Source organism: Notolepis coatsorum (genome assembly GCF_963971535.1).
Source record: "Notolepis coatsorum genome assembly, chromosome: 1".
NCBI classification, from domain to species: domain Eukaryota; kingdom Metazoa; phylum Chordata; class Actinopteri; order Aulopiformes; family Paralepididae; genus Notolepis; species Notolepis coatsorum.
The window spans coordinates 153,193,656-153,218,367 of record NC_140165.1 but is presented as its reverse complement, the minus strand read 5'-3'; the positions used below and the strand labels follow the sequence as shown (position 1 = coordinate 153,218,367).

At 46.4% G+C, this 24,712-nt stretch overlaps 1 protein-coding gene across 1 annotated transcript in view; it reads right to left on the bottom strand.

The window, feature by feature from the left end:
• citb (citron rho-interacting serine/threonine kinase b) overlaps positions 1 to 24,712 on the bottom strand; it is a gene marked incomplete at both ends in the record, with an annotated part of 154,664 nt that overhangs the window by 21,734 nt on the left and 108,218 nt on the right. Inside the window, 5 exon segments of the mRNA XM_084307930.1 lie at positions 3,560 to 3,604; positions 4,295 to 4,464; positions 23,644 to 23,748; positions 23,893 to 23,981; positions 24,163 to 24,346. Of these exon segments, the coding sequence (XP_084164056.1) occupies positions 3,560 to 3,604; positions 4,295 to 4,464; positions 23,644 to 23,748; positions 23,893 to 23,981; positions 24,163 to 24,346 (593 nt within the window).

Genomic DNA, 24,712 nt, shown 5'->3' with positions numbered 1-24,712 from the left:
AGATAAAGACATAAACAAGATTGTATCACAGTGTGATTTGTACTGGAAAACAAAATACCGTCAAATACCGTTATACCGTCAAAACTAAGACAAATATCATGATATGATATTTTATCATCACCCCTTGTGGGATTATTTCAGCAACATCCAAACAATCACTTCAACACAGTGTACAGTATATTAGTATATACAATACAGTACAGTGCACTACAATACAATACATGACAGTGTAAGAGAGGATAGGAGTAAGGAGTGGTCAGGGGAGAGGGTAGGAGAGGACAGTGACAGGAGCGAGGAGTGGTCAGAAGAGAGGGTAGGAGAGGACAGTGACAGGAGCGAGGAGTGGTCAGAGGCGGAGGGTAGGAGAGGACAGTGACAGGAGCGAGGAGTGGTCAGAAGAGAGGGTAGGAAGAGGACAGTGACAGGAGCGAGGAGTGGTCAGAAGAGAGGGTAGGAGAGGACAGTGACAGGAGCGAGGAGTGGTCAGAAGAGAGGGTAGGAGAGGACAGTGACAGGAGCGAGGAGTGGTCAGAGGCGAGGGTAGGAGAGGACAGTGACAGGAGCGAGGAGTGGTCAGAAGAGAGGGTAGGAGAGGACAGTGACAGGAGCGAGGAGTGGTCAGAAGAGAAGGGTAGGAGAGGACAGTGACAGGAGCGAGGTCACAGCTGGTGAGGTGAGCACAGCAGGGGAGATGACATACCCACCACATCAGACACATGCACCACTGTGTTCCTTCCTCATCATGGGAGATATGCAGATGTGGCAGTGTGTGTGTGTGTGTGTGTGTGTGTGTGTGTGTGTGTGTGTACTGTGTAGGTCTGTGTGTGTGTGTGTGCCTGTGGTGTGTGCTCATGCACTCTTGTGTGTGCGTGTGTCTGGGTGTGTCTGTTGTGCGCATGCACTCTTGTGTGTGCATGTGTGTGTGCATGTGTGGCGTGTGTGGCGTGTGTGGTGTTCTGTGTGTGTGCGTGTGTTCTGGGTGTGTCTGTGTGCGCATGCACTCTTGTGTGTGCATGTGTGTGTGCATGTGTGCATGTGTGCGTGTGTGTGGTGTCTGTGTGTGTGCGTGTGTCTGGGTGTGTCTGTATGCGCATGCACTCTTGTGTGTGCATGTGTGTGTGTGTGCATGTGTGCGTGTGTGTGTGCGTGTGTGCGTGGTGTGTGTGTGTGTGTGTGTGTGTGTGTGTGTGTGTGTGCCTGTGTAGTGAGCGCATGCACTCTTGTGTGTGCGTGTGTCTGGGTGTGTCTGTGTGTGCGCATGCACTCTTGTGTGTGCATGTGTGTGTGCATGTGTGGTGCGTGTGTGTGTGTCTGTCTGTGTGTGTGTGTGTGTGTGTGTGTGTGTGTGTGTGTGTGTGTGTGTGTGTGTTGTGTGTGTGTGTGTGTGTTGTTGTGTGTGAGTGACAAACAAACTGACCACAATTCTTAACTGCACATATCAGGCTTCATCTGTAAATGTTTTTGATATTTGACAGCCTGGGACATATTCATAAACTTACCATTTGTGGCCTATCAAATAACAAGGCCAAACAGACAGCAACATTACATTTAGGACTAATACGTCTTAAATTTAGAGCGGAGTAAATTATCTCCGTCTACGTAGAGAATCTTTAGCACTGCTCCCAGAAAGGTTCTCTGTCCATACTGCTCTTCTGAAAACGCATATCACAAGACCTTTCACGTACACTGGGGCATGCCTGTCAATGGGGAAGATTAATTGAAGGGGTTTTGCACTTTTCCAACTGTCAATGGGGAAGATGAATTGAAGGTGTAACAGTGAAGCCTGTCCTAAATGCAGTCTGTTTGAGTTTAGTGCATGTGATCTAGCCTACTGCAAACTGCATAAAGTAGGCAACACGTGGAAAACTGGTGAAAAGAAAAAATATATTTATTGAGCTTTTCAAATGAGTCGGACCATTGCAGGCCAAAGTCAGAAGAATCAACAGGCTGGTGGGCGGCTAGGTGGTGTAGTGGGCAAGGCACTCGCCACCAATGTGGAGACGCTGGGTTCGCGTGTTCGAATCCAGCGCTCCACATTGTTTTCAGTTTGGCTGGTCGTCCGTACTAATACAATTGGCAGTATTAGAGGGTGGGAAACTGATGGGTGGGGGATCGGGTGTTGTGGACAGCGACTCCTACAGGTCGGTTGGTGCGCCTGCGCAGTAGAATCAGGAAGTGTCGGGGGGCAGCGTGAGCCTCCCACGCGTTACTCCCTCGACACTGAGAGATCGAGCTGCGCAGGTGAAAAGATGCGACTGCTGTTACCTCAAGTACCGGAGGGGACTTGTGCTATGTATGACTTAGTCCACATCGCTGGGGGCCGGCTCCGCCGCGCATCGGCCTGGGATATGGGGGGCTCCTATAGGCTTAACTCAGGGGAGGGGGGGGGGGGGGGACCATCGTTTCCGCGGTTTGGCCCAGGAGGGGGGGGGGGGGGTCTTGGATGTTGTGGGGTCGTCGGGCATGGGGGGTGGCGTGCTTGGGTGGCATGGGAGGTAGCAGGCTTGGCTCGGTGGGGGGGGAGTACCACCCCTCGCCCCTCCACTGGGCCTGGCCCAATCAAATTCAAGGTACCCGTGTCGCTGAGTGCTCGGCCCCGCGTGGGACGGCCCTGGGATGTGGGGGGAGCCCTGTTTCTGGGGGTGGATGGCGGGAAGGGGGGGGGGTCCCTCTCATGGGGGTCTGGGAGGCTGAGAGCGGCCGAATTCAAGGGGGCCCATGTTGATGTACTGTTGTGTTGTTGATTGTAGGTATTGTGTAAGTGTTGTTTGTCTATAAATGTTAATAAAACATAAGTAAAAAATAAAAATACCCTGGGAATAACATTATAACGCAGAAAGAGGCTGATGGCTCCAAGGCTGTTTTGTGGACTATTTTGGACAAATTAAACAGAGAGGTATGCATGCTTTGTATTGCCATTCTCTGAGTAGTGTTGATGATCAATAAGAAGGATGATTGATGATCAGCATATCACTGGCCTCACAGCTAAGGGGGCGTTTGTGCTGTGTGGTGAAATTAGTATGGTCACGTATTAGAAGTATGGTCATACTTGACTGTGTTTACTTGACTCCATTGTCATATCAGAAGATGCAACACTATTTTCTATCGGTGAGCTGCACATGCCGTTGTTTGTTTTGACAGCAAGAGTGGGTATTTGCCAGAGGTGGGACTCAAGTCTCAAGTCTTTACAATAAAGTGTGCAGTCAAGTCCCAAGTCAAAAATGACAAATCTCAAGCAAGTCACAAGTCTGAAAACTTTGGTTTTCAAGCAAATCTTCTGTGGTCTATAACAGAGATGTATTAGTTTAAACTGCTGTAATTGGTAGCCAGGCTGTCTGGTGAAGACAATGCTTTTTGTTTCCTTAAACGTCAATAAAACCATGCTGAACCTCTGAACCACATGCTGTTATAATGAGTCATAATTGATTCCAATGAAAGTATTTCTAATGTGCTTGCGTCTGCATACCATGCTTCCAAACGTGTGAGTGTGTGCCTGTGTGTGGTGTGTGTGTATTATGTCTGTCTGTATGTATGTACCGGTATGTGTATAACTCATTACCTGAACCAGGGGAGACAGACCCATTTGTCTCTTGGACACAGCAGCCTATGTGCGCAATGAAACCCAATGGAATGGGATAGAATAGAGCAAATCAACAAAACATGCCCATATATCGGACATACAATGTGGCATGATGATGAAAAAGCAACAAACAAGTGTGGGAGGGAGAGAGAGAGAGACAGAGGAAGGGAAAGAGAGAGATAGAGATAGAGAGAGAGAGCGAAAGCGAGAGCGAGAGAGAGAGAGAGAGAGAGAGAAGAGAAGAGAACGAGAAGAAGAAAAGAAAAGAAAAGAAAAGAAAAGAAAAGAAAAGAAAAGAAAAGAAAAGAAAAGAAAAGAAAAGAAAAGAAAAGAAAAGAAAAGAAAAGAGAAGAGAAGAGAAGAGAAGAGAAGAGAAGAGAAGAGAAGAGAAGAGAAGAGAAGAGAAGAGAAGAGAAGAGAAGAGAAGAGAAGAGAAGAGAGAAGAAGGGGACAATTAACGACACATATAAGTGAAGGGAGGGGCGGTATCCATAAAACATAACTGTAATGTTAAACTGCCTGATAGAATTGGACGATAGAATAGTACTATTACTGCTCATGAATGACCCCCATTACAGTACAAGAGTGTAACAACCAACAGCATAGACATGATTCTAATTTATGACTGTGGTTATTTTATAACCCTTCATGATGTGTGTCAGCAGGACGCCCAGGCCAGAGAGGAGGCGCTCCCTAGCTCCAAGAGATACTCACTGCGTCCGCCTCTGCCTTCTCCCGCGAGGCGCGTCCCCCCGCCACCACAGACTCCATGACGGCCACCCAGCGCTGCTTGTCTGGGAAGCTAGGAGCCATGAAGTAGAGATTCTGGCCGGGCCAGCAGAGGGAGTGGGAGCGGGCCTCCAGCTTCAAAACATAGGGGACATCTACAAGAGAGAGAGAGAGAGAGAGAGAGAGAGAGAGAGAGAGAGAGAGAGAGAGAGAGAGAGAGAGAGAGAGAGAGAGAGAGAGAGAGAGAGAGAGAGAGAGAGAGAGAGAGAGAGAAATCACTCCAAAGCACTGATGATGCTCTATTGCAGCGGTTCCCAAAGTGGGGTCTGGGGACCCTTAGGAGTCCTTAATGGGGGGGCTATCATTTCAGAAGTTGATGAGATGAGAGAATGCACAAGAAGGACTATTCTTATGATAGGTTCCACATTGTCCACTGATATCTCCCCACCTACATTATAGACAGTTATAGAACAGTTACGACCACGCATTGTGATTGGTCGAGAGCGTTCTAAACAGTGAGTATATTCATGATATACTCATTGTTAAATCACCATGAATATACCACTGCGCTGGCTTTAGAATGTTGTAGAAAGTTTCAACTGCCATTCATCAAACGGAAACTGTATCTACATGACCTATTCTGCGGACAACGTTACGTTTGATTTAACCTACCTGTTAACTATAAACGAGTGGATAGATAAAGAGGACAGGCCTACATCTACCGGTATTCAGAAAAACAGCATTATTAGACATGCCAATCCAACGAAAAAGACAGCTGGACGCGCTGGAGAAAAGCCGCAATGAAATCAAATCGACGGCCAGGGCATTGAACTCACTTTCCCAGCTCCCGGAACTGTCCAAGGTGCTGATGACTTTCTCAGATTTTCGCTTGCATTAGAATGATTAGACTAATACGTCATTAGTTTGCATTGCCAAGCTTGTTGATAGCCAACTTCATTTGAAATTCCATATCAACAAGACATCTTTAGGAACTATTCTTCTACGCCAAGTTCACTGAAATCGATATAAAAGACCCTAGAATTTTCTGTATTCATCATATTTTTTCCAGATGCAAACTGCTGTATAAAAGCAATAATACACTGAACTTGAAGCCTGTGGTATGTCATGAATATTTCCACGGCTGTGATGCCTACGGCACTTGACTGCGGGCGGATCACAGCCGTGGCAATATTCATGACATACCACAGCTTCTCGTGTATTATTGCTTAATTATGGAATGCTGGACTAAATCAGAATCAAAATCACGTTATTTGCCAATGTAGGGATATGAGACCGGAATATGACTTGGTTATCATATGGTCATCAACATACAGGTACACGTCTGAGCATATAGGCGAGCTGAACATTAGGGGACCAAAATGTTTCCTTTTTTCTTTTTTTGCTTGCGCATGCTGCGTGCACCTGCAAACGGTGCTGTCCATGGTTCTGAATTCATACAATACACTCACCCACTAGGATACTACAGCGAGCCCCACTCATTTCATATATAGTGCAAATTAAGTGTTCAAATTAAGGCATCCAAATTATGATTAATGTCGTGGGAAATATTATCATGTCATTATAGATCTGTGTTGAGATATCATTTTGTCTTTGTACAGCTTGACTGGTTCAAAATGACCAGCTAGTATAATGTGTGTGTGTCTCTTTAAGAGACTCCAAAGTACCAAGGTTATCTTCCCAGCCAGCCAAAGCAAGGTCTTGTTATATTATCGTATAGCTTACGCTCTGCTCTCTAGTGGAACTATCCCTTTATCCAACCTAACACTGAATAATCTTTCTCCACATGTACACACCCATCCGCCTGGCCACACCCACATCCGCTCCTCTACATAAGCGGGGTAGTGGCCACACTAACAGCTCCTTCCCTATTTTCACCACCGTAAAGTGACTGTATACACCACTTTAGTTTAGTGCCGAAAATAGTTATTGGAAAGGAGTTACGTTATTGGAGAAAAGGAGCTGCGTTGACATTATATCTTTTTTTTCTCTCTCACTATTTTTCGAGGAAATACAGCGATAATGTCTTCGCCACCGGAGTGTCTAGAAGATGATGATCATTCTGACCTCCACCGGCGCTTCGCATTAGGGGCTTGCGTCGCTGAGCAATCCCCGCCGGCATTGCCTCCGGCTCTGCAGCTGGACACTTTGCTTGGGAGGTGATCGGCCGCGTGAGGGCTGACGGCCTCTCTGGGTGGGTGATGTTTTTTGCGACGCGGGCGCCAGGTGTGTCAGTTGTGGGGGGACAACGGAACAGCTTACGAAGGTCGGCTCCAGGCTAGGATCCTTTTCGCTGCCCCTTAGTGGCGTAGAGGGGGTTCTAGTCTGATGCCCCACGTTAACATTAGCTCCTCCTCAAGTGAAGTCGTAGCTTTGTTTTCCTGGGACCGTGATTCCGAATCTGCAGTTCAATTCCCCGGGTCTCTGGACAAACGGATACCCTCTGTCGCCGTACTGGCCCCGCTTTTCAAGATGAAAAACACCCGGTGCGAGGGAGGTGAGCTTGGTGTTCGTTATGAGAATATCTCCAAGCTCAGGTCGGCTATAGCCCGCATACAACGAGGGGCTTGCTGCCGACACCGCTGTGTCTGGTGAACACCGTTTCTGAAGAGGGGCGTGTGTTGCCTTTTTCCCTTTTTTCTTCGGATAAGAAGAGGAAAAGACAGCGGCTGTCTGAAGTGTTGGCCTGTATTGCTTTCCTCACGTTGTACAGTTTTCAGTAGTAGCCGCTTAGCTTGCTTCTGCGTTAGCTAGTGGCTAGCGATATCCGGTATGAGCTAACTGTTAGCCAGTTAGCTGTTTAGCTACGACGTTAGCTGCCGGCTGCGCTCGGCTGGGAACGTTAGCTTGATGCTATCAGTTAGCCTAGAGTTAGCTGTTTAGCTTGTGCTACAACCATTGGCGTAGACGTGAGAATAGCAGGCCCTGGCACTCTGACTACGACGTCATCTTTGGCAGAAGATGTCGTCAGGCCTGCGCCATGACCGGCTGCAGGAGGGGGGCGTCATGCCGGAGCGAGGACCAACCTGTGTTGCGGCCTTTCGTCCTGCGATCGTCGGTGCAGGTAAGGTGTCCATTGGACATTACCCCACTCTTCCTTCCTTCCCCTCCAAATGTTTTTGTTAATAACGATGTCTTTGTCTACAAAACATATGTTACTTCACTACATTTGGAGATACGACATGTGCTGTGTGAAAATAGTCTTGGTCGCTTTGTATAGCTTGGGTTAGCGTTGGCCAAGGCTTATGCCTTTCTCTCTACCTAGGAACAGCGTTGTTTTTTACGTGAGTAAAAATGAACTGGGTTTTTGTTGTATGATGAGAAGTTGCGTGTCTTCATGTAACGTATTAGACAACGTGGCTGAGCCCACAGCTGGCTGGGTTACCCTACAATGCTGTGCATAGTGGCATATGATCAAGGGCTGAGTCCCTCTCTTAGCTTGTTATTCTTACTTGAGGGTAATGATGAAAATAACAAGTGGCAAGTTTTTTTCACACATAAGCAGAGCTGTGGGAAACCTGTTTCAAACAAGGTTTTCGGCTGTGCTGGCGTGCATGATGTAAATCTTTTACTCTACACATTTGGCGTTGTATCAGGGGTAAGGTGGTGAGGGGTGGGTGAAATTATTCCCCGGTTTGCCCCTGCCCCCCCCCCTCCCCTCAAATATGAGTTTGTTTTCAAAATGTGTGTTGATTCACTATATTTTTGGGGATACGGTGTAAATCCCTCAGCTTCTGCTGGGGTTGTGCTCTTGCTTAGAGAGAGGCAATATCTCTGAAAATTGTTTGGTCGCTGTCATGTAGACTTAGCAAGGCCTGTGACCAGCACTTGATCGAGGACTTATGTCTTCTCTCATCATAAAAAACAGTAGTGAGAGTGAACCTTTGCCCTTTTTTTTATTTACTTATTTTTTTTTTTTTTTTTTTACTTTTTGACCAGTCAGCTGGTTCTTTTTAGCGTTTATCGCTTTTTCATCGCACTCATACTTGGTCAAGTTCGACCGACAGAAGCAGGCTGAAAGGGTTCAGCCCCAGATCCGCGCGAGCGCGGTTGTCCACGGCGCTGAAATAGCACTCGCGGTACGTGGTGAGCTACTGGAGCTCCCTTGCCCTTTTTTTTATTGTGATAGAGGGTTGTGTGTATCGTATTCATGCTTAAGTAAATGTGGCCTTGAATCCACTACTGGGTTAGATGTTGGCCTACAGAAGTTACATGTGTAGCTCTTGTACCAGGGCCCTTGGCCCCTCTCTTGGTCTGTGTTTTTCTTACTTTAGGGTAAAGGTGTAAAAATTCAGGTGGCAAGTTCGCACATGAGCCTGAAGCCATGTATAAAACCAGTTTTTGCACAGACGAGGTTATTGTCTGTGGCTGGCGTGCAGAATGTAAAGCTGTTACCCTAACAGGTATAATGCGCTTTCATGTAGCACGCTATGACTGGTGTCATGGCTTTGCTTTGTCGTTGCATCGTATCAGGGGTGAGGGGGCGGGGCTAGGGGGTGGCTACTTGGGCTCAAGCCCCGAATGTTTTCTGAAAAGCCCCGAATCTATTAATATATAAAAAAAAAAAAATGATTTTTTTTTTGACAATTCATCATTGTTACATGAAAATATGTTTGCACCAGATTTAGCAGAAGCTAATTTCCATCTGTGGTCTATCTAGCTGCTAACTGTATTTGAGTGAGTTCTTGGTGTTATGGTAGACTTAGACCTAAGCTTTAAATCACAATCAACAAGTTGACAAAAACTTTATTCTTCCACCTTAGAAACATAGCTAAAGTACGGCCATTTATAAATCAAAAGGACGCTGAAAACCAGATCCATGCCTTTATCTCAAGCCAACTCGACTACTGTAATGCACTCCTTACCGGCCTCCCAAAAGAATACGATGATAACTATTTTATTGCAATGCACTATTGCATTATTTTATTCTATTTTACTAACTATTTTATTGCACTGCACTATTTTACTTTGTATCAGTGAATCATAGACGCCTGGCCATAAGAGCATTCGGAGCATCTCTGCTCTCCCACTATTGATCTTGGGGGAGCAAAGGTATGCTCTTGCTCCACCACTTTTTGATCATATGAAAAATATGATATATCCGCCCCCAATATATAAATCTAACCATAACTACGTTATGGTTAACTGAGTTTTATAGTGAAAAGAGCAGCTTTATTGGTCAAGATTGAAGGCTCTATATTGTTCATTAAATTAAATTAAAATTAAAACCACCCCTTGCCTGCCAAAAAAAAAGAAAATAATAAAAAAAAAATAGAAATAAAAAAGGCACCTATCTGGGCTAAGCCCCGGATCTCCTACAATCCTAAATCCGCCCCTGGGGTCATGAGGGGTGGGCTGATAAAATCCTCCCCCCCCCTTTACTGATTGGCCGGGAGGTGGGACCTCCTGCCTGTCAGTTTTCCCTGTCGGCTGAGGGGCAGCGCGTCACAGGGAGGGGGAAGGGGAGGGGTTCCCTGGTTCCACTCCATGTAAGGATGGGTGGGTAACGGGATTTCCCCCCGGCCATGGGATAAGTCACTGGGCGCGTTTCCTATTGGCCAGGAGACATCCGTGAGGTTACAGGCTCTGTGCTGCAGACCACTGTCTTTGTCAAAGTTGGATGATGCGATGCATTCGAAAACTGTTAGTTTTCTGCTCTGCTCTCTATTACAGTGTGTATTGGGCCGTTGGTCACTTGGCCCAATTATTATTGCATGTATCTTTTTCAATTGTACTCACGTGGAGGTCTCTCTGGGGGAACTTCTGTCTTCCCCTCTTATGTGAGGAGCAGAATTGACGGGGTTGCCCTCAGTCGCGTCATATAAGGCCCGTGTCTGTGTCTTATTGGCCGGCTTCCTGCTGCTCGTCCCAGACAGCATGGAGGGAACGTCGTCTGGTGTTTCTTATTAGAATTCACCATTGATGTGTTTCGGGTTCTTGACGTGCATATAGCGCTGGCCCTGGGTGCTTCCAATGTGGAACCACGTTATGGGCCGGCGCGCCTTGGTTGCCCAATTCATAGAAACTGCGTTTTTTATGCGGGCGACTAGGAAGGAGATTTTTTATCTCTACTTATAGTAGACCCTTTAGGCGCCTGTCTAGTCCGCAGTGCTCCAGGCACAGGTCGAGTTCTGGCCTGTTGCCTGGATTGAGGGATCAACCCCCTTGGGGGTTGTCTCCCCGGCGCGCCGTCTGGCCCCACAGTATTGTGGGGGGGTAGCCTCTTGGGGCTTACGGCCATGCCAACCTGGACACGCCCGATCTCGTCAGATCTCGGAAACTAAGCAGGTTCGGCCCTGGTAGTTCTTGGATGGGGGACCCCCTGGGAATACCAGGTGCAGTAAGCTAGAGTGCTTCAGGGCGGCGTGCCAAAGGGGGGAAGGGCCTACTCTTGATTTAGGCCCTGTCCGATACGCTGGCGATGTGGGGGGTGGTGTCATCAGTGACCGTCTGGTGGGGTCCCGATGCTACGGCATCGTTGACCTCACCGAGCCCCCTTTTTCGAGGGGTCCTGGCCCTCAGGCTGTTCCTGGGGCTGGGTCCTCCTCCGCGCTCCGCTGCTACGATCTTGCCACGGGTTGGTTTTCTAGACCTTGACCCCGTGATGTTGGGGACTGTGATGGGGGTGTTTTGCTTCCCGTCCGTTCCCTGGTGGCATGTGGGATGCTCACGGGTCCTTCTGTGTGAAGGTAAGTCCCACGATCTGCTCACCCTGTGCGTTTGAGGTGCTAAACCCTCTTCGCACAGTCAGATCAGATTCCCTCCCGTCCCCCTCTAGGGCGGTCCGGGGGCTCGGGTCCTCCCCGGTCTGATGGTTGTGGGGGGCCTCAGCGGGTACATCTGTCAAGCTTCCGCTCTGCTCAGCTCCTGTGATCCACTAGAGAGCAGAGCGTAAGCTATACGATAATATAACATACGGTTATCCTTAGGGATGTCCCGATCATGTTTTTTTGCTCCCGATCCGATCCCGATCATGTGATTTTGAGTATCTACCGATACCGATATTTCCCAATCCGATCAAAAAAAAATTATTTTAACTTTCTTTTTTTTATTCAACAAACATGACCATGTTCACGTCTTAAACTCATACTGAGGCCTTAGTTTTGGGTTTAAATTGCATATCATCATTCATTTATTTATTGTCACACAATTTTGCCAAAACAAACCAATAGTATCCAGCTGCAGAACGGCAGACCAGCCACACTCTCAGACCCAAACGCATTTCCTTTGATTTATTTTAATTATACATCAAATGATTTATGTCAAGGATTGCAATGCCTCGCTTGAATGAAGTTAACTTTTCACCTGGATAACGTCAACATTCAGGGTGAATGTAATGTGAGAAATTGGGATAAAAAAAATAAATAAATAAAAAAAATTATTTGGGTCTGAGAGTGTGGCTGGTCTGCACGGACGATGCTGTGAACATGGCTCTGCATTATGTCCTGGAACACCTGGACACTGCAGGGACTTACGCCAGGATTCTGTTGGTGGACTTCAGCTCGGCCTTCAACACCATACTCCCGCACATCCTGGAGCACCAGATGTCCCTGCTGCAGGTGCCGGACTCTACCTCCAGGTGGATCACGGACTTCCTGACTAACAGGTCACAGCGGGTGAAGTTGGGAATCAACATCTCCGATCCCAAGTCCATCAGCCCTGGCTCCACACAGGGTTGTGTTCTGTCCCCACTACTATTCTCCCTGTACACCAACAGCTGCGTCTCGCTGCACCCCTCGGTCAAACTCCTGAAGTTTGCGGACGACACCACCCTGGTGGGTCTCATATCCAGGGGGGACGAGTCCGCCTACAGGAGGGAGATCGAGAGGCTGCTGAGCTGGTGCAGCTGCAACAACCTGGACCTCAACGCCCAGAAAACAGTGGAGATGGTAGTGGACTTCAGACGGAAGGCAGCCCCCCCCACCCCGATCATTCTGGGAGGCACCCCGGTGGCCTCTGTGGAGTCCTGCCGCTTCCTCGGCATGACACTCTCCCGGGACCTGAAATGGGAGCTGAACACCATCGCTCTCATTAAAAAGGCCCGGAAGAGGATGTACTTCCTACGTCAGCTGAGGAAGTTCAGGCTGCCGAGGACCATGATGGTCCAGTTTTACACCGCCATCATCCAGTCCATCCTCACCCTCTCCATCATCATCTGGTTCCCTGCAGCCACGGTCAGAGACAAGGCCAAGCTGCAGCGGGTGATACGCTCGGCGGAGAGGGTGATCGGCTGCCCCCTTCCCTCCCTCGAGTCCCTACACTCCACCAGGGCCTGGAGGATGGCGAGGAAGATCATGGCAGACCTCGCCCACCCGGGTTACAACCTCTTCAACATGCTCCCCCACGGCAGGCGGCTACGGCTGCCCAAGACACTAAAGTCCTGCCACAGACTGAGTTTCTTCCCCTCAGCAGCTCGCCTGGTAAACGAGTCAGGTGTCCCCCTGCTCCCCCCCCCCCCTCGATGGCGAGCTGCTAGGGCTGGACTTCTGGACTTGAACTTTGTGTTGCACTGTATCCATGTCCCCAACCACCGCACTTTCACAGTCTTATTGTTGTCTCACTGTTCTGTCCTGTCTTGCACTTTACTTAAAATTATTTATTTACTGTTGTATTGTTCTTAATTGTGAAAAAGTATGCACTGTAATGTCAAATCACGTTCCATTTTGTACCTGTATAAAATAGCGAATAAAGTAATCTGAATCTGAATCTGAATCTGAACCGTATGTTATTACTTCCCGTAACTGGGAACCATTTTTTATTTACTATTCATCATCATATCTGATGTATCATGTTACGTCTTGCAAGTGTGTATAATGTACGTTCTGCCCAGACCTCTTGGTCACTTTGCTGGTCAGACTCTTATGTGCGAACATGAAGTCTCTGATTGTAAACTGAACTTTCATTTGTGGCCACAGATGAAATGAACTATGTTTTCTATTTTTTACGACTCAGAATGATTTATACAAACGGCTCATCTTTTTGTCCTTTAACATTTTCCATAACAGATGGGTGTCGAGGTCGGCCGCCAAACGGACTCTGCAGAGAAGGTGAATCCTGGGATTCCAGGGGAGAGCTGCCCTGTCTCGACCTCCGCACTGGGAGGAGAGAGTACCGCTGCGCCGTCCGCTTGGCTGTCGCCTCAGGCATGAACCTTATCCTTGTGGACGCATGATGAGGGACACTCGGTGAGCTGTTGAAATTCTGATTTCTGTTTAAAGCATGTTTGTTTTTAAATTTAGGGGGACTGTTACATCCCAATGTATATATTCCCCAGTGTGTGTATCCATCTGTGTGTGTTCTCCATTTTGTTTCCTCCCTCCAGCCATTGTTCCCTCCACCCGTCCTCCACCATTGGTCCCTGCCAGGCCTGCCCTTCCATTATAGCAGCACAGCACCGATTGGTGGATGGTTTTCCAGACTCCAACACTCAATCAACACCCATCACCCACCACCCAATCATGGATCACCACACACCTGTTAAAACATTGCTTCTCACTTCAGTCACTCTCTCTCTCTGGCATGAGGCTAGGCCTAGTGTTATTTTGTGGAATTGTACTTTGATAATATCCCTTTTTGTTTATAGGCCTTTGTAATAGTGAAAGTGCCTTTGTGATTGTATGGCCGCAGAGAGAGCATTGTTACCTATAGATTGTTTTGTTATGTTTCCATTTTGTTGTATGTATCATTAATGTGTTTTTGTCTCTCTTTCTCAGGAAGCACAGATGGGGTGAGCTGCCATTTCCTTTGGATATTGTTTTCTGTAACCTGTGTTCATTGTTGGTTGATGGATCTGGTGAACTGTGTTTGTTTACACTTGTATGGTAAATAATTTGTGTTTAAGATGGCAGTTAGTACTTTTAATCTGGGGGAATTCTTGAGCAATCCTACTTGGGAAGAGCTGGATAGCTGCCGCAAGGCAGACTTAGTGGGGATTGCCACACATTTTAAACTCTCGGTTCAAAAGCATCTTAAGCATGATATCAGGTGTCTTGTGGTAGGTAAGCTGTTGGAGCAGGGGACGCTTGTTTTACCTGTGGTCTCTGATGAACATGCAAGTCCTCCTGGTGAACCTACTGAAGCACAGCCTTCTGTATCTGAGGAGCAAGCTCATGGTGAAAGTGCTGAGAAGGCAGGTGTGAAAGTCACATTGCCACTTTTTCACTTGGCCTCTCCTGTGTCAACTGGGTCTCGAGAAGGGGCCCAGGTCAAGGTTAGAATAGCACGTCTCCAGATGGAGGCTCAGGAGAAGGCACAAGCACGTGAGGCGGAGTATCGGCTTCGTAGAATGGAGCTTGAGGCAGAAAATGAAAGGGCTGTTAGCATTTGTAGGTTGGAGCTTGAGGTGGAAAAAGAGCTCAGACTGCGGGAGTTGGAGCTGGGAGTCCAAAAGAATGAATCCAACTCTGCTACGCTGTTGACTCCTCCACAAGGCCCTGGTATGTCCTCCTCCACAGCTTATTCATCACACACTTTTGATATAAGTAAACACATTGCTTTGGTGCCTCCGTTCCGGGAGACAGAAGTTGATACTTATTTTAATGTGTTTGAGCGTATTGCTGCTTCATTGCGCTGGCCAAGAGAGGTCTGGCCTTTGTTGCTTCTGTGGTAAATATTGACGATGAATTTCATAATTAATAGGTGTGAATAAATTAGAGAACCATAAATGTAAAGCCAGATGTACCTTTCAAAAGCAGAGTGGACTCAGTGGCTAAACAGTCTCAACTGTCAGTTGAGACAGCTGCATCAGATAACAGCTGCAACAGTTATTTCAACCCCCACTCAAGCAATGACTAAATTAGAGAACAAACGACACCTTCTCGAACTGACTATATGTAAATGCTGATCAGAGAAAGCTGGGTTGACCACAGGGCAGACCAGTTTAGACTTGTTGAAGCATGGACACTAACTCACAAACAAAGTAATCGATTAATCAACTGTTTAGTATCAAAAGGTCTTATATGATGTCTGGTATCAGTCTTAGAAAGCACTGACTGTACTTGGATGATATTAGACATCTATAGCCATACCAAAGGGTTAAAGCGATCATGTCACACCCCCCCTCGTGAGACAAGCCAGGTCCCTTCATCTCAGCAAAAGATCACACGGACGTGGGCCACCGATGGGCCCCTTCTGTCCCATCACGTCCCCACAACCCCAGGGGGGGGGGCTGCCAGCGCCCACAAGGACACCCCCCACAAGCAGACGCTGGATTGGACCAGCCATATGTATTATTGGCTAGAAATGATAGGATATAAGGCCCTACATAGGGTTATTCAGGAGCTCTCAGGCCGGAACCACCGAAAGGGGGTCTGGGGGCTCCCCCACCGCTAAACCACCCAGAAACAACTGTGAGCTGATTGCATTTTACGTGAGTAAAATCATGGGAAACACCAAATGGTTGTTTATAGATTAGAGTAATGTTGTACAGATCCCTGATCTGTAAACCAGATTTACTCATGTATAATGTGTACAGTAAACCATGTATGTTCAAATTATGTTAACCAAGTGACTGTTTGATGTGCAGTATTTAGGTTTGAAGATGCAAACCTGATTGTGATATTTCTGTACAACAGACAGCTGTTAAGGTTATCTGATCATCTTTTGTATGTAGAAGTCAACCTTCTATTCACCTTGGACTCCTGGCTCTGATCAAATAAATCAGCTGAGTTGAACTACAATTCTGGTTTGTCTGGCGTACACGTTTTATTCTTCATCTGCATTAAGCCAGATGAGGAGACCAACCATTCTATCAAGTATGAATCTTTCCTCCTCCGTCCAGATAATCAATCTCATTGTATTGTACTACAATAACCACAAATTATTGTAGGAAGTCTGTGGGATTTTACTACACTTCAATGCAAATTGACTGGTAAAGCCCAAGAGGTTTGTTCAACACTTTCCATAGAAGATGGTCTATTGTATGATACTGTGAAGGCTGCCATCCTTCGTGCATATGAGCTTGTGCCTGAAGCTTATAGGCAGAGGTTTCGCAGTCACAAGAGAGCTGTCAACCAGACCTTTGTAGAGTTTGCTAGAGAGAAGGGAACTCTCTTTGATAAATGGTGTGCAGCAAGCAAGGCCTCAGATCTTAACTCTCTCAGAGAACTCATTATATTAGAAGAGTTTAAGAATCGTTTGCCAGATTGATGATCAGGATGTTCTCTACCCTTGTTTCAGGCCATTTATTTCCAAGGGTTTAGTTTCCTTGACAGGGGATCCAAAAGATCAGTGTACAGTTCAGATCTTACGAGATACTGGAGCCTCACAATCCTTTATCCTCTCTGATGTACTACCTCTGTCTGAGAAATATTCCTGTGGTTCTAGTGTCCTAGTTCAAGGTATTGAGATGGGTTTCGTGCCAGCCCCGTTACACTGTATTCATGTACAATCTGATTTGGTCACTGGTTTCTTTAAAATAGGGGTGAGACCTTCCTTGCCAGTTAAAGGCATTTCCTTTATCCTGGGAAATGATTTAGCTGGAGGCCAGGTGAATGCTGTGTTGGATCACCCAGACACAGATTATCTGCCTGATGACTTGTCACAGAACTTCCCTGAAGTTTTTTCTGCAAGTGTTGTCACTCGGGCTCAATTGAAAAAGAGAGGTGATGAAATTAATTTGTCTGACTTTGTTTTTGCTTCAGCTTTAGTCAGGGAGGAGTTGCTGGCTCCAACTTCTGACACCGCTGACAAACCACCGACTCATAGTAAGGTACCCCCACAGACAACTGTAACTAGTTCCGATGCATTGAAGTTACCTGTTACTCGTGAAATGCTAATTACTGCCCAGAAGGCTGACCCTTCTCTTGCAAAATGTTTCTCTTCTCTTGAGACAGAACAGAGGAGAGAGTTGCATTCTTATTTTGTGGATGAAGGAGTTTTGATGCGTACATGGAGGTCCCATGGTACTAGACTGGCAGAGCATGCCCAATCAGAGATAGGGCTACCAGATCAGGTACCAGACTGGAGCACTGTCTATCAGATTGTTGTCCCTGCAGTTTATCGTCAGCATGTACTGTTCTTGGCCCATGACCACCCTTGGTCCGGACATTTGGGAGTCACTAAAACATACAACAGAATACTTCAACATTTCTTTTGGCCCGGTTTGAAGTCCGATGTGGCACAGTACTGTCGTACCTGTAGTACTTGTCAGATCACTGGAAAGCCAAACCAGGTAATTCCACCTGCTCCCCTCTGTCCTATACCAGCGGTCGGTGAACCATTTGAACATGTCATAGTTGATTGTGTTGGTCCGTTGCCAAAGACCAAAGCCGGCAATCAGTTTTTGTTGACAATGTGTACCGCCACCCGTTTTCCTGAGGCTATACCTCTTCGCAGAATTACAGCGCCTGTAATAATTAGAAGACTCAGAAGAAGCTTCTATCCCCAGGCCATCAGGCTGCTCAACGAACAATAAACACTATGCAACAACCACCAAATGCACACAGCACACACATCCACACGCGCACACTCACTTTAAACAAACAACACACTGCAGCACCCACTCTCCACACTTTAGATCACCTAAACACACTTTATATTTATTGGTAAAGGATTTGCACTACAACTCGTACACCTTACTGAAAATTGTACCTAAATTGTACCTCATCCCATTTCTGCTTTGCACTATATAGTATTGTATATTAGTACATTGCATAGTATATTGTATGGTAACTCAGTTACTTCTATTCTGCATCGAACATTGTACATATGTCTATACTGAACACTGTGACTTCTATTTTTACTTCTATTACATGCTATACTATTTTATTTCATACTTATCTTGTCTAGCACAGTCTCTGGCATCAGAACTGAACGTTGGCATCAGACATTAAAGTCCATGTTGCGTAAATATTGCTTAGACACAAAGAAAGATTGGGATGAGGGTGTCCCCCTTGTTCTATTAGCTGCGAGAGAGACCATACAGGAGTCTCTTGGTTTCAGTCCTGCTGAGCTCGTTTTCGGGCACACTGTTAGAGGACCCCTGAAAGTTCTTAAAGAACGGTTTATGTCAAAGGGTGCCAGCACACCCACTAATGTTCTAGATTTTGTTAGCCAGTTTCGAGAGCGACTGCATCAGGCGTGCTCTCTCGCAAAAGAAGCGCTCTCTTCTTCCCAGAGAACTATGAAACGGCACTATGACGAGAAAGCTGTTTCTCGATCTTTCCAGCCAGGTGATAAGGTTCTAGTCCTGTTACCTATCCTTGGCTCTGCTCTTTCCGCTCGTTTTTCCAGACCGTATGCAATAGACAAGAAAATAAGTGATACTGACTATGTAGTTCGCACCCCTGATCGTAAACGTCACTCTCGTGTTTGCCACATCAATATGCTTAAACCATATTTCTCCAGAGATAGTCTGCAGGTGAAGACCTCAGACCAGACAGCCGGACTGGCCGTCTCTGCTGTTGCCTCAACTCCTATAGTTCCGGAGAGTACTCTCCTAACGTTAGTGGTGAGGATGTAGATGGCTTAGAGTTGCGCAATGCAGCACATCAGTGTGCTAGATTGTCCAACACTGAGATGTTATTGAACCTGCCCACTCACTTAGCACACTTACCTGAGGAGCAGCGAGATGACATCACAACTTTGATTCAGGCCTACATGGCTCTGTTTGGTGATGTTCCCTCCTGTACTTCTGTATTGACCCATGATATTAATGTTAACAATGCTGTGCCTATCAAGCAACATGCATACCGTGTTAACATCACCAAGAGAGCCATGATGCAACAGGAGGTTGACTATTTGTTAAAACATGGTTTAGCCAAGCCAAGTTGCAGTCCCTGGAGTTCACCTTGCTTGTTAGCTCCCAAATCGGATGGAACTCCTAGATTTTGTACTGATTTCCGAAAGGTAAATGCTGTCACCGTGCCTGATTCCTTCCCACTGCCCCGCATGGAAGATTGTATTGACAACCTTGGATCTGCCACCTATGTTAGCAAACTAGATTTGTTAAAGGGTTACTGGCAGGTCCCTTTGACCCCCGTGCCTCGGAAATCTCTGTTTGTTACTCCTGACAATTTTTTGCAATATACTGTAATGCCTTTTGTAATGCGTAATGCCCCGGCCACTTTCCAGCGACTGGTGAACCTAGTCCTGGCTGGTGTTCCAAATTGTAATGCCTATCTCGATGACCTGGTTGTCTATTCGACCAACTGGCGTGACCACATGACAACCTTACAAACTGTCTTTGACCGCTTAGCTGGAGCCTCCCTGACCCTTAACCTTGCCAAGTGTGAGTTCGGCAAGGCTACGGTTACCTATCTTGGTAAACAGGTAGGACAAGAACAAGTGTGTCCGGTGGATGCAAAAATATCTGCAATCACAACTTTTCCAGTGCCTACTACTAGGCGGGAATTGCGTAGATTCCTTGGGATGGCTGGGTATTACCGTGGTTTTTGCCGAAACTTTTCTTCTGTCGTCACTTCTCTCACTGGCCTGTGTAGCCCGTCCAAGCCATTCATTTGGACAGCTGATTGTCAAAATGCATTTGATGGTGTTAAAGCTCTCTTATGCAGTTCCCCTGTTCTCTCTGCTCCAGATTTCTCCCTGCCGTTCCAGCTGGAGGTGGATGCCAGCGGGGTGGGAGCTGGAGGGGTGTTATTACAGGAGGATCACGATGGTGTCAGTCACCCGGTTTGTTATTTTTCCCAGAAATTTAACAAACATCAACTAAACTATTCCACTATTGAAAAGGAGACTTTGGCTATGTTGTATGCGTTGCAACATTTTGAGGTATATGTCGGTTCAAGCGCGTTACCAGTGGTAGTATACACCGACCACAACCCATTGGTATTTCTGTCGCGGATGTACAACCACAATCAGCGCCTCATGCGTTGGGCGCTCATAGTCCAAAATTATAACCTCGAAATAAAGCATAAGAAGAGGTCCGAGAATGTGTTGGCGGATGCTCTGTCTCGGAGTTAAGACTCTCGTGCGGTCGACTTATTTGTTGTACCGACTGCTTGTTTTGTTTTTTCATGGCTTTTTACTTTGAAGTACATATTCTCTCGGGGATGGGGATCTCGTTGTTAAAAAAAAGAAAAAAAACATGTTTTGTTGGTGTTATGTGTTATGTGTCGAACATGTTTTTGTCTTATGTATGGGGGTGTTACATCCCAATGTATATATTCCCCAGTGTGTGTCTCCATGTGTGTGTGTTCTCCATTTTGTTTCCTCCCTCCAGCCATTGTTCCCTCCACCATTGGTCCCTGCCAGGCCTGCCCTTCCATTATAGCAGCACAGCACCGATTGGTGGATGGTTTTCCAGACTGTTTATAGGCCTTTGTAATAGTGAAAGTGCCTTTGTGATTGTATGGCCGCAGAGAGAGCATTGTTACCTATAGATTGTTTTGTTATATGTTTCCATTTTGTTGTATGTATCATTAATGTGTTTTTGTCTCTCTTTCTCAGGAAGCACAGATGGGGTGAGCTGCCATTTCCTTTGGATATTGTTTTCTCCTGTTTTGGTTAGGTAAGGGTAGTTTAGGTAATGTAATTTCTTTTACCATAGATTAGATTGGTTTATTTGGAGTATAGTGGTGTTTGTTTGTTGTGTTGGCCTGGGCTCACCCTTGAGCTACGTGTGCTTCCTTTGCATCTCTCAATAAATATCATTGTTGTTTACAAACGTGGTTCATCATTTCTGTCAACCAACTGTTATGTTACAGCCCTTTACCCTTAGACCCACAGGGGTCGTAACAGGGACCTTAAGGCTTAACGGGTTAAAAGATCTTTGAGATTTCTCAAAAACCCCAGTCCTCGCCTTTCTTTCGGAACTGTTGCCTGAACCAAATAATATTTCCAATATACTCGTGGTACACTTCACCTCGCCTACAAGTGTAATCCTCACCTTTCTATCGGGACGTACCCTTTAAACCAAGTATTCAGAAGGGGGAAAAAACCTGGAGCCAACCACACAGTAATATATACAAACGTAATAATATTTCTAACCACTGCAGAGCACACAGTAATATACACAAAACAAATTGCTATAATCCTCGTTCTTCCAAGCACTCAAAATAAAAAGCTCTACTTGCAGCGCATAGCGCGCCCTTATCCTAATTTCCATTCGAAAATAACTGCAGTTTTGACCAGATAAGGTACTAGAAATAAGTCACAAACAAGAAAAACAGCTGTTTCTACTTAAAACAGAGCAGCGCCTTAAAAGATCTTTGAGATTCCCAAAAATCCCAGCCCTCGCCTTACTTTTGGGACTGTTGTCTGAACTAAGTAATATTTCTTTTGCTTTTGCTTTTCTTTATCATAAATCTATCAATAGAGACCGTATTAGATCCCCAATTATCATATCATATCATGGGGTATCATTGGAAAGCCACACTCATTGGCTACAACCCTGTGCAAAGATTTTCGAGATCGCCAAATGATTGACGGAGCTAGAGCCCCGGGAGTCAGGGGTGGTAATGTGTACTTTTGCGTACTTTGACCATTGTCTTAACTTAATGCAGCAAAATGCGACGTTTCATCTTGGCATCAATGATCTTTTCTGCTTTAAGTTTGTCTGTGAGATCACTTTCAATGTTTTTGATCTACTTTTTCTCCTCCTTTTTTCTGTGATTTCTCTCCCCATCCCAATTTACCTCTCGTGCCAATTCTCCCTCCCCTGTCCTGATCGTTGCTCGCATATGCCCCCCACTGGCCGGTTGTAGGGAGGATAGAAGCCTTGAATCACATGTCCCCTCCGATACATGTGGAGGCAGCCTGTCACATCTTTTCACCTGCCAGCGCGGACTCTCATTTGACGAAGAGTAACGTGTAGGAGGCTCACACTGCCCCCGCCATTTCTCCTGACTTTGCTGTGCAGGCGCCCCAACCGACCTGTAGGAGTCCCTGTTCAGAACGACCACCAGACTACCACCCTTCGACTTCCCACCCGCTAACTCTGCCAATTAAGTTAGTATGACGGCCGGCCCAAGCCGGAGGCAACGCCGACAGCCGGATTCGAACCCGGTGTCTCTTGCGTTGGTGACGAGTGCAATGTCCGCTGCGCCACCCAGCCGCCACAGATCACTTTCAATGTGAAGCAGACTCAGAGTTGACTGTCTCTCCTGGCGCATTGTTGTTCTTAGCCAGTTTCGGATGCGTTTTTCGGAATTTGGATCTCATCATGCTTTGAAAACAATGTACATACAGTAGCTCTAAAAGGTTTCCACAATTGAATGAACTCTGTCTGACTCTCATCATGCCCTCATAGAGCAAGCCCTTGTTTGCCAAGATAAAGCAACATAAGCCTCAGGTGATCCGGTGTCCAGGGGTAGCTGGTGCTGCTGGTGGCAGCTTCTGAATTACTTTGTTTATATGTTGCCTTGATAAAAGACTGTATATCCATTTAGCTTTTTGAAATTTGACAATGTTGCGCTCATGGTGTTCGCTACAAAGCAATTGGCGGGTGAAATTTGGAATGCAGATGTTTAAAAAAAAAAAAGCTTTGCTGCGGGATCAGGATGTGATTGGCTACATTATTTAACCTGAGCCTACCCATAATCACCAGATTGTCACCAGGGGGCTGCAGCGACAACACACACACAATATAGTAGCCTATATAATGCTAATAATAATATATATCATTTTCAAAATTCCCAGCATAACATTTGGGTAGCCTACCCTAGCCTTCATTACCCGCCGCCTATGGCCCAGGGGCAGGGCTCGCTGTGGCTTCACGGATGCAATCTTCTAGAGCTTCTGAATTACTTTTATGATCCTTTGCCTTGAAAAAAGAACGTATATCCATTTTGCGTTTTGCGCGCTGCGGCCGTCGCTGGTGTTAGCTACAAAGAAACTGGTGGGTGAAAATTCGAATGCAGATGTTTACACAAACGTTTGCAGCGTGTTGGTTACTGCCTGTACAATACATGGAATGTTAAACGTCGCCCATTGACACCTTGGCCAGCCTGACACCTTGGCTGGCCCTTGCTTAATTGTCACCAGCGGGCCGCAGCCCAACACATACAATATCGTAGTCTAGGCTGCCTATATAATGCTCCGCTGCAGCCTGCCCACATTATATTATTTATATATACATTTCAAAATTCCCAGCATAACATTTGGGTAGGCATAGCCTACCCTAGCCTTCACTACCCGCCGCCTATGCGACTGAGGTACAGCACACCGGACATGCAACAAACCTAAATAAAACATTATCTTAAAATATATATTTTTTAAATAATCTCCTCAGATGGGAGTTTCTGAGACAAACTCATAGGGATCTGTGGCCTAATTCAGAGGTCCTTCATATATGAAACCGTCTGGTAACTTGTGCTCTATAGGTACATTGTAGTGTTTTCAGTACATGACTTTCTTACCTGACTTTGAAGTGTTGGGAAGCTCACATGCTCCCACCGCTCCGTGCACCATCACCTCTCCATCTGACAGACACAGGTCAACCTCCTCCAGCGGCTTCACTGCGTCTGAACAGCACAGAATAAGTAAGTCTATAACTGTAGGCTCAATATCATCACCTCTAGTACAGGCGTATGCATTCTATTGATATTAGAAATGTTTTGCTGTGTGTGTGTGTGTGTGTGTGTGTGTTGTACGTGAAAGAAAGCAACCTTCTCTGGGTTCTATCTCGTAGATAGACACTTTAGTTCCATCCAGGACCACATACTTCCTCTCCCAGCCCTGGCCTCGTTTACCATTCCTGTAATATTAGCCATGTATTATTATCAAAGTAAATATTACCAAACCACAAGGAGCATTAGATGTCCCGGCATTGTATTTCCCCTCAGGGGGACGCTATCCCCAAAAACCAAGAGGTCCCAAGAGGTTGGTCCGCTATATGTTTCCACCTCTGGGGTTGGATGTTGATCAACCACACTAACCTGGGCTGCTTCACCCAGCCCTCTAGGTGCATGTGCCCACTGGCCTCCTTCATCTGCTGGCCGGGGGAGCTGCCTTTGTCCCCACACGGCCCCTCAGAGAGGAGGTGCAGAGCACAGTCGCTGGACAGGCCACAGGTTGGTGGAAGGCAGGGGGAGCATTTCGGGTGACACAGAGCGTGACATTCTGAGGATGGAAAAACACTGGTAAAGAGTCTACTCCCTTTGACCTATTCTATAAGATTCAATTGATTTATCTCAAGCCCTGACCTCTTTGCTTGATCCTCCAATCATAACTGTTGATTCCACTCACAACTTCCCTCGGACTGGAGCATCAAGAAAAGAGGGCAGGGTTTGAGACATGTCAATAATGGTGAGGGGGGGGGGGGTGGGGGGGGGGGGGGGATAGCTTCTATCACATCTATCACATTGTCTTTTGTGAAAATATTAATCTACATAAAAATTCCAAATGAAGATTGGAATCACAAGAGAGAGAGCAATGAGCTGTGATTTATAATTTATATGAGTTGTATGTCAGGATTCTGAACAGGAC